The sequence below is a fragment of the Solanum tuberosum genome, unplaced genomic scaffold, assembly GCF_000226075.1.
Source record: "Solanum tuberosum cultivar DM 1-3 516 R44 unplaced genomic scaffold, SolTub_3.0 scf00127, whole genome shotgun sequence".
In the NCBI taxonomy this organism is placed as follows: Eukaryota; Viridiplantae; Streptophyta; class Magnoliopsida; order Solanales; family Solanaceae; genus Solanum; species Solanum tuberosum.
The window spans coordinates 329544-340437 of NW_006239058.1; the positions used below are offsets into that span (position 1 = coordinate 329544).

The 10894-nt window shown below is 35.7% G+C and overlaps 1 protein-coding gene across 1 annotated transcript; it reads left to right on the forward strand.

Annotated features, from left to right (window-relative positions):
- The first annotated feature begins 1559 nt into the window (after window positions 1-1559).
- LOC102605874 (lysine-specific demethylase REF6) lies at window positions 1560-9797 on the forward strand. The gene is made up of 7 exons (XM_006351390.2): window positions 1560-2677; window positions 3156-3234; window positions 3703-3770; window positions 3882-4032; window positions 6312-7000; window positions 7130-7750; window positions 8226-9797. The coding sequence occupies exons 1-7, from the start codon at window positions 1846-1848 to the stop codon at window positions 9539-9541; spliced, it is 3756 nt and encodes a 1251-aa protein (XP_006351452.1). The 5' UTR covers window positions 1560-1845; the 3' UTR covers window positions 9542-9797.
- The last annotated feature ends 1097 nt before the right edge of the window (window positions 9798-10894 follow it).

The following is a 10894-nucleotide window of genomic DNA, read 5'->3' on the forward strand; positions in this document are numbered from 1 at the left end:
TTTATGCCGTTTGCCTACCAAAAAACAATTTTTTTAAATAATAATGTCATTTGCTTCAATATTCTTTTAATTACTATAGTTACATATTTTGTTTTAAAAAACATAAAATATTACATAACAATAAAAGATCGATTCCGTGTTAATGAAATATTATTATAAATAATAATTGTTATAAAAAAAGGTTTCATTATATAACAATATTATCTACTTTTATTATTATAGAGATAACTCAACTAAATATCATGTTCTTAAATAATATTTTCAATTTTTTTTAATGCAGTGAAAAATATCCTATTAAACCAGATGTCTTTTTCCTCAAAAAGTATGTATAGTAAACAAGTGGCCAGTAAAAAGCAGTATGCCAGTATTGCCACACTTAGAGTGATGATTTATGTTATAAAATATACTAATTATTTTATAATTACTAGAATATCTTCAAACTCAATGAGGCAACAAGCCAGTAATTATTGGTCTCCTTAAATCGTGAAGATGGTCAAATTTATTTATTTATTTTTAGTTAGGGGTAGAGGAAAAGAAAAACGAAGATTTGAAAGGTGAAGAATCGAACGAGGTGAAAATTCAAATATTTTATCAATTAAATTATTAAGATTTTTGAAGATGGTTAATTTTTGTTCCTAAAAGTTGAGCGTTTATGTTGTTTGTTATATATTAGGTCTAATTTTAACTCATAATTAAAAAAAATATTCCATTTTTCCTTTTTAACTTCTAAAGAAGCTCCAATTTTAAGTATCATAGAAAGTAAATTTTAATAAAAGGTATATTATGACACGTGGAATTTATTTATTTTACGTGAGATCTCAATTTATTAAAAGGACAAATAAACCGGTCAACTAGTCTCGAAAGTGAAGTCTTTTTATGATTCTGAAATCCCTTTGATTAAATAGCAAGTCGATAGTTTCATAAGTCAAATAGGCGCGTGAGGCGAGAGTGGATGTGAACCCAATGAAAAGTTTAACAATTTTAATGAAAAATATTTTTTAACGGTAACTAAATATTTTGAAACGTAAGAACTTATTCATTTTACTCGGGAGCTCAATTAATAAAAAAAAGTAAATAAAATTGCTAATCAGTCCCAAAAGATATGTCTTTCTTTATGATTCTGAAATCTCTTTGATTAAAAAGCAAGTCTATCATCTATCACAAGTCAAACAGGCGCGTGAGCCAAGAGTAGATGTGAACTCAATGGAAAGTCTAATAATTTTAATGAAAAGTGATTTCCAACGGTAACTAAATATTTTGACATGTGGAAACTTATTCATTTTACGTTGAAGCTCAAATAATGAAAAGAATAAACCGACAAGTCTAGAAGTGAACCTAAATTAAAAATAAAATAAAATAAAGCAATTTCGAATAGTAAAGCTATAATTTTAGGCAAGTTATATATTTAGTTGATCGATCAACAATTACTATTATTTTGATAGAAATCGGATAGTTATAGGAGTGTTATTAGATTGGCAAAAGAGTGAATATAGTGAAACCACAGTGTCATTTTCAAGAGTTAGCTGTAGAAACACAAATAAAAAACCCACTCACAATTTATTTGTTTTACTTCTCTCCCCTGCTCTGCCCCTATCCTCTGTTTTTTTCTTTTTTGGCACAAAGAACAGAGGAGAAATAGCTCTAACTGCTAGTATAAAAATTACTTCTCTCTGCTATAAATACCAAAGAGAAAAATGGGAGAATAGAGAATCTCAACACCTATTTCTCTCTCTTCTTTTTCTCTCTGTGTCTTTATCCTCCTTCCACAATGTTTTTTCTCTTGTAGATCTTACTGATATATGTGCTTTGGGTATACCAAAAAATAAATTACTAATTATTTGATTAATGGCAGAGGCAAGTGGTAACATTGAGGTATTTTCATGGTTGAAAACCCTACCAGTGGCACCAGAGTATCATCCAACCCTAGAAGAATTCCAAGATCCCATTGCTTACATTTTCAAGATCGAAAAGGAAGCTTCTAAGTATGGAATTTGCAAAATTGTACCTCCAGTACCTGAACCACCGAAGAAGACTGCTCTTGCTAACCTAAACCGGTCACTGTCAGCTCGGGCCGGTTCTAATGGCCCAACATTTACTACTAGGCAGCAGCAGATCGGGTTTTGCCCAAGGAAGCACCGACCCGTTAAGAAACCCGTTTGGCAAAGCGGAGAAACCTATACGGTTCAGCAATTTCAGGCTAAAGCTAAAGCCTTTGAGAAGAATTACTTGAGAAAGAATTCCAAGAGAGCATTGACACCTCTTGAAGTTGAAACCCTTTATTGGAAAGCCACTGTGGATAAACCCTTTTCGGTGGAGTATGCAAATGACATGCCAGGTTCTGCATTTGCGCCAAAGAAGGCTTCTTTGGCAGCAGGGGGTATTGGGGAAGTGAGTACTCTGGCGGATACAGAGTGGAATATGAGAGGAGTGTCAAGGTCAAAAGGGTCTTTACTGAAGTTCATGAAAGAGGAGATCCCAGGGGTAACTTCCCCTATGGTGTATCTTGCCATGATGTTTAGTTGGTTTGCTTGGCATGTTGAGGATCATGACTTGCATAGCTTGAATTACCTGCATATGGGTTCTGGGAAGACTTGGTATGGTGTGCCCAGGGATGCAGCTGTGGCATTTGAAGAGGTGATCAGGGTCCAAGGTTATGCAGGAGAAACTAATCCTCTTGGTGAGTCTAATTGGCACTCTTAGTATGCGAAAGTATTGATATTTGCTCAAGTGTTTGTCCTGTTTTCTGTCATCTGTACCTTTAATTATGAGAAGCAATATAAGTCATTACCTTTCTTTTGTTTAGTTGTTTGCCAGCAGTGGATTATGCAAAATTGAACTAAATATGGGGGGCTTCTTCTACTCTTGGCCAGTCTATGAACCAACAAATTTCCCCAACTCTGTCTCTTTTTGCAGTTCACTGCAAAAGAATACAATGCTCTGTTTACCAATGTCCAGGGATATAATTCTCTGTTAAGTTGTACATGGTTATTCTTAAACAAGTACTTTGTTCTGCAACAAGTTTGATCACTTTGTTGCTTTTTGATGATTGACCTCAGTTAATGTTTAGATTAATTCTAGTTATATATTCGTCACATTTCATCTTTAACTAGTATACATAGTGAGCTTGAACTATATAGTTTTGTATTTTCTTTCAGTTACCTTTGCTACACTTGGGGAGAAGACCACAGTCATGTCACCTGAAGTACTGCTTAGTGCTGGTATTCCTTGCTGCAGGTGAAATACTGGTGTTGCAATTTCTGTTTTTGTGTTATTGGTGATCTACAAATTAATATTGTTGGAATTGTGATGGCCTCTGGGTTTTAATTGCTTCTTGTTTTGTGTACATAGAGGATATTTCTTGTAAGCTTTTAAGCTGAATGGGTATAGGTTTCATGACAGAGAACTAAAGTGGAATAAGAGCGAGCCAGATAATGTATTTTGTGCTGGAGAAGACACATATATGGGAACCATTAGTTGCTGGTTTTGGGGGAAAACTGTCAATAGCATTTCAACTATAGAGTGGCTAATAGCTTTGTCATATCTGACATATTAAGGATTGCTTTTCAAGCCTTCTAATTGTTTTCCCAATAAACACTATTAGATGAATGTAGATACATCATCTTTGTGGATGCATGATATATTATTATATTTCTCTGGTGACAAGACACCATTTCAAGTCCTGACTGTCCTATTTGAATTCAGGCTGGTGCAAAATGCTGGAGAGTTTGTTGTTACCTTTCCACAAGCCTATCACTCAGGGTTTAGTCATGGTAAGACAGTTTTGTTAAATGTAATTATATATTGGATCTATTTGTTCCTCTGTAGTTGTTGTGAAGGAAGATGATGACAATTTTTGGGCTTTGTACAATTTTAAAATTTAGGATTTAATTGCGGGGAGGCTTCTAATATTGCTACTCCTGAGTGGTTGAGAGTCGCAAAAGATGCTGCAATCCGTAGAGCATCAACTAATTGTCCTCCAATGGTGTCACATTTCCAGTTGCTTTATGATCTAGCACTATCACTGTGTTCAAGGTTTGTTTTCTTGCCATAGGTAAATTTGATTATGCTATTGTTCCTGAATTATTGGAACCTTAAGGTAAATTATAATAGACTTCCTATAGATCTTTCGCAGGCTTCGCTTCGTAACACTAATTCTCTTGTGGTTTTTGATATTATGCTTACCTTCTTTATTTTGCTATATTGCTTTGTTTGTGACGATTCTTTAACCCATTTATTATTGATGTAAAAGATTAACAATTTGACTAATTAATATATTCCTTTGTTTAATGAATTCGATTAACATCTTTTTATAAAGAAATCATTTAAAAAAAATTGGTGGTTTGAATTGCTGGAATTATTTTAATAAACAGGTTATAACAACTTCTGAATTACACAAAAAAGGAGGTAAACAAGGAATGAAAGAAATAATAGAATATACCTGAAATGAAGAAGGCTTCCTATGGAATAAGAAAGGAAACACACTACAGAATACCATACCCCAATTTCCATTACCTAAAATGAAGAAGGCTTCCTATGGAATAAGAAAGGAAACACACTACAGAATACCCCAATTTCATTTCAAACATAAAGTAATAGGTTTTGGAAAGAGGCTTGATGAGGAAGGAAGAAGAACGAAGAATTAGCGTTCGAACTTCCGAATTCCTATGACCAGAACTTGTGTTTTAGTAAATGAAATATATGAAAATAATAGATGTTGGTGGAAATTGAAGAAGAGAATAGTGCATAGCGAAAAGTACAACAACGGCCTTGCTCTTGAGTCTAATGAGGGTTTGGTTAAATCCTCATGGGACAAATACACTTTTCCTCTCCTACGTTTCCAAGAGAGAGACATAGAGAGCAAAAGGATGGGTGATTATGACAGTCATTTTCCCTGTTCTTTTTTTTTTACAGCAAAAACAACTTACTTTTCTCGGGTTCAGTTGCCTTGGTTCGACTAAAATAAAGATGGTGGTTTGGATTTGCCAAATTTTTAAAAGATGTTTATAAAATTAATTAAACAAAAGAGTATATTAGTAAGGGCAAATTAGGCAAACAATAGAATTTTCACATTAATGCTAAATGAATTAAAACAAAAACTACTACGCCTCAGTCCCAAAAAAGTGTTACAAAGAAATACAAACAAGGAAGGTACATATAGTATTGTAAACCGCAAGAAAAGTTAGTGTTACGAAGTGAAACCCGAGGGGGGGTCTCTGAACTTTTCTCAAAGAAAAAATAGATTACTAGTATAAATACATTCTATTTGTCAAGCCTTTTGGAAGGAGATATAAGGAAGATGACTGACATAGAAATTTGTCTATACACGCTATTCCATTTTCTTCAATTTCACCTTAGTTTTTTTTTTTTAAATTACATAAATTATAGGTATCTGTTTTGAATTTCTCTGTTGATTTTGGTCAAAGTACCCAAAATTAATTGACCAAATCAGGTACAAATCCCACACCTATTTTGTGGTGACACGGGTGTGGCACCGAAATTGAAAAGTCCGAGCAACTTAGATATTTTGAAGTAATGGATCTCCCATTCTTTTGAAGTAGTTACCCTATACCCATGTCCGACAATATTTTTTAAAATGTTTGACCTAATGCTTATTAGATCACCTTAGTCCTTAAAAGATTAGGAATTTATTGCAGTAATTTTACTTTTTTGACCTTTTATTTATTTAGTTTTTTAGCAGTGACATTGTATTGTGATGGTTATTTTATGAGACCACATGTTTAATGTTCCTACCAATCTATGCAAGGAAATTAGACCCTTTCAAGGAAGCTGATCAATGCAGTTCTGTCGTATGCCGATCCTTCTTTTCTGCTTTAGCGTATTATAAAGAGGTTTGGGAGTGTGGATGGACAATGATTAATGATAGTTTCGGGTATTGTGCGGAGTGACTGTGTCTTACTCTCAGTTTTTTTCTGAGGTTACCGGATTTAAGGGTGTTTTCCCACTCCTACTGCATTACATTCTTCTTGCCATTGCTGCTGTTTCTTTCTGTAGCATAATCTCCTATAGTATAAGGAAACCATCAAAAGACTGGATCCTTCCAGATAATTTTATCTTTGTACATACAGTTGCAAAGAATGTTAAATTGAACTTGATAAATAGTAAGTTTTGCATTCCTGCATCTAGAGGGTCACACGGACTGATTATATATCTTTTTGATTAAATCGCTGCTTCACTTGATTTATGGTGGTTTAAACCTATTGAATATGTTTGACAATCTCTTTAGAACATCATGTATGTTAGGTAAGAGTCTCTGTGTTGGTTTCTTTAGCATCTTTAATCTTCTACTGCAGAGTACCAAAGAACATTAGAATAGAACCAAGGAGTTCTCGCCTGAAGGACAAGAAAAAGAGTGAAGGAGATATGTTGGTCAAAGAACTATTTGTTGAGGATTTGAACTCTAACAATTATCTTCTTCACATTCTTGGAGAAGGATCACCTGTTGTACTTCTCCCTCAAAACTCTACTGGGATTTCTATTTGCTCTAATTTAGTAGCTGGATCCCAGTCAAAGGTAAATTCCAGGTTGTTCCCCAGTTCATCCAGTTCAGATCATGAGGTGAAGAGTAAAAAAGGTTCCGCATATGATGATCTCAAACTAGGCAGGAAACAGGGGATGGAACAATTTGCAGGCATCTCTTTAGAGAAGGGAAAGTACTCTTCTTGGCACACTGGTAACAGACTGCCAGACTCTGGCAGAAAGGATGATGCCCAATCTTCTCCAGACACCGAAAGGGTGAACCTGGACACTGCAAGAGGAATGACTTACAAATGCGATACACTGTCGGAGCAAGGACTTTTTTCTTGTGCAACTTGTGGGATCCTATGTTATACGTGTGTGGCCATAATTCGACCAACAGAAGTAGCTGCTCATCATTTGATGTCATCTGATTATAGTAATTTCAATGACTGGACAGGAAGTGTAAGTGGCGTAACTGCTACTGGTAGGGACCCAAATGCTGCAGAATCAGATTCCAGTTCTGGTATCTTCTTTATGAAATGATCTGTCGCAAATTATGCAATTCCTAATGTTTTAAATCCTGTCTTTTTTTTTTACTCACATATCTGGTTGGCAGGACAAGTTATGGTTAAGCTTTATGTGTTGATTGCAGGACGGTTTGTTAAAAGGGCTCCTGCCTTGATTGATGTCCCAGTAGAGTCATCTGATCGAATTCAGAAATTGAATAATGGAAGTGTAGAAGGGTTTTCAAGGACCAAAGCACACAAAGAAACTTCTTCCCTCGGCCTGTTGGCTTTAGCTTATGCCAATTCGTCAGATTCTGATGAAGACGAGGTTGAAGCAGATATTCCTGTTGAAGCTTGTGAAAGCAGACATACAGATTCTGAGGATGAGGTTTTTCTCCGAGTTATTGATCCTTACGGAAACCACAGACAAAAGAGAGCTGTATCTCAAGGTAGAAACTGTCAAAAAACTGACAATTCCGTTCAGTTGGAGAATGAAAGTTACCCATCAGGGGAATCAAATACTCTGTTAGGTAGGTCAAGCCATCAACCAAGATCCCATCAAGTCGCTGCAAAGTGTATTTCCAATATAGGAGAAATAGTACAAAACAATGCTGTTGCTCCATTTGATCATGCACGTATGCAATTTACTTCAACATCTGATGAAGACTCTTTCAGAATACATGTATTCTGTCTCCAGCATGCTGTACAAGTAGAAGAACAGCTCCGTCGAATTGGTGGAGCACGTATTTCTCTTCTTTGTCATCCAGGTGAGCTCTAATTTGGTTTCTGACTAAACAGCTTACTCTTGCTGCAACAAGCTTTTCGTAAGGCAAGGCTATCCAATGTTCGTCTAGGGAGAAAAACAGAGTTTTGGTCCCAGTTGCACCTGAGTATTTATTAATAATTATCTGTTAAATGAGATAACTGATTTGTTTTCATATTTTTCAATCATGATTTTAATGATGATGTGTAACTGCTACTATTCTCTAGGAAAGAAAAGGTTACTGATAGACTTCATTAGGTAGTTTTGAGAAATATACGAGACTGTGTGACTGAAAACATCCAAGTGGTTTATAATTGTACACTGGCACCATGAAAGGTAAGATTGGGAGAAAAACTGCTTCTTATTTTATGTACTCATGTAGCGATAGTATTGGTATCACCCAATTATTCTGATCTTGTGGTTCAATCACTTGGTATGATTCTTTTGCATATCCTTGACACATCTTGAGATATTGGCAGACTATCCCAAGCTAGAAGCTCAAGCTAAACAAGTGGCTGAAGAGTTGGGGAGTGATCATTTCTGGAGAGAGATTTCATTCCGCGAGGCCACTAAAGATGATGAGGAAATGATACAATCAGCTTTGGAAATTGAAGAAGCTATACATGGCAATGGGGATTGGACTGTGAAATTAGACATCAACCTCTTCTACAGTGCCAATCTAAGCCGTTCTCCTCTCTATAGTAAGCAGATGCCTTATAACTTCATTATATACAATGCATTTGGTCGTAATTCTCCAGATAATACCCCAGAAAAATCAGAGTATACTGGGAGAGGGTCAGGGAAGCAGAGGAGAGCAATTGTTGCTGGGAAATGGTGTGGTAAAGTCTGGATGTCTAGTCAGGTTCATCCTCTGCTTGCTGAGAGGACTATTGATGAAGAACAAGAACAGAACAAAAGCATCTCAGCCCAGATTAAGATTGAGGTGAAGTCTGAGAGACCACGTGAAAGGACTCCAACTGGTAAAACTGTCTCTACAGCTTGCAAGACTGGAAAAAAGAGGAGTAGTACAGCAGTAAGTAGGAATGCTTCGAATGCTCAATTAATAATAGCAGATGATCATGATGATTCTTTACTTAGTAGTATCCTTCAGCAGCACCGGAAAACTAATCTTAGGAGTAAGAGGATTAAATATGAGACTCCTGAACCTCAAAAGGATGTTGATAAGAAGAAGATATTTGGCTCAATCATTGATGATGATCCAGATGGTGGGCCTAGCACCCGTCTGAGGAAAAGGATTCCAAAACCGAGCAACGAGTCGCCCGCCAAGTTGGTGAAGGTCAAACCAGCTCCAACTAAGCAGCACGAAAGCAAGAAAGGTCCCAAGGTCAAACTTCCTTCTGCAAATAGCAATGCAAAGAAAGAACCAGTAACGAAGGGTCCTAGAAGTAATATAGGTAAAAGGATGAGGGAGGAAGGAGAATATCATTGTGACTTGGAAGGGTGCAGTATGAGTTTTAGCTCAAAGCAGGAGCTTACATTGCATAAAAAGAATGTCTGTCCTGTGGAAGGGTGCAAGAAGAAGTTCTTCTCACACAAGTATTTGGTACAGCATCGACGGGTTCATATGGACGACCGTCCTCTGAAATGCCCTTGGAAGGGCTGCAAGATGACTTTTAAGTGGGCATGGGCTCGAACTGAACACATAAGAGTTCATACAGGTGCACGTCCTTATGCTTGCACTGAGACTGGCTGTGGCCAGACATTTCGTTTTGTGTCAGATTTCAGTCGTCACAAGAGGAAGACAGGTCACGTTTCGAAGAAGGGAAGAAGTTGACTACGGAAGCAAATTGTAATTTGACATGACTGATGGAACTGTCCAGTTAACAGACATAGGGGTAGGTGTAGGTTCAAGTTTCGTTTTGTAAGTCTCTCTTGGTACCAGATAACTCTCCTAAGTCAAGGTACCTCATTGGCCCCATTCATTGATTTGAAGTAGTTCAATTGCTTCAATCCTGTAAGAATTATTTCCAAAATCAAGGAATTTAACATTTAAAATTGAAATGTGGAAGTGGATTCTTCAATTTTTTTCATTTTCTCTCTTGTTCAGTTGCTGCAGGATTGGACTCTTCCTTATGCTCTTTTATTTTATGTGTTTCCTACTTTACTTTTGTGTTACAGATAGAGGGACTAAAAGTTCAATCTTATTTAGTGATGTCCTAGCAACATCATCATACAATATTTACTTGAGGAACAGATCTAAACATGCTCATCTTCACCTAGAGTCTTAGACTAGATCAAAGAATTCAGTCATTAATTTTCTACATTTATAACCTTTTTTGCAGAATGCTCTGTCATGTTTTCTTAGTATTTTGCCATGATTTCTTCACTTCCGTTATTATTTTTTTCATTGTTTTTTCCTTGAGTCGAGTGTCTATCGAAAACATCTCTACCTCCCAAGGGGGGTAAGATGTGTACTCTCTACCTTCCTCATATTCCACTTGTGGGATTATATTGAATGTATTGTGCACTAGATTAGCCGGTTTACACTGAATATATCTACACCAGCTATTGATAACTTGCTAAACACCATTGAGTTTGATTTTTGGGATATTTAGTATCGTAGTCCATTAAAAATATTATTTTATGATATTTTCAACCAGAGATTTTATAAAAGGAACACCAAATGATCTATAAAATAACATGAGATCTTCATAATTTTTTTTTAATTCAGATTGTAAGTGTGTACAAGAGATCATATCCTCGATTTTCTTGCAACTCATTGTGTAAATGTGATTTTTCATCCACTACAGTGCTACACAGTATGTATATATATATAACAAATAACAACATGCTGTGCGATATGTGCAAAAAATGCCTTTCTTACCAATTGCCTCTCTGTAAAGTAGTTGAAGAGTCTTTTTCGTGTTTTAGGCCAATAAACTCATTAGTTGCAGTATGCCAATTTTAAATGTAATATATATATACCAAGTCATATACTACTATTTTTAAGAAATTCAAAAGCCTTACTAAATGCTTAACATCTTAATGGATTCCATATTTATATCTGTATTTAAAGTAAAAAAACTCACTGATTGCACTTTTCATCAAAATGTGCTTCTATTGATCTCTCAATTAAGTTTATAAACCCAGAAGATAATAAAAGCGCTTAAAAATTATTTTAATTTAA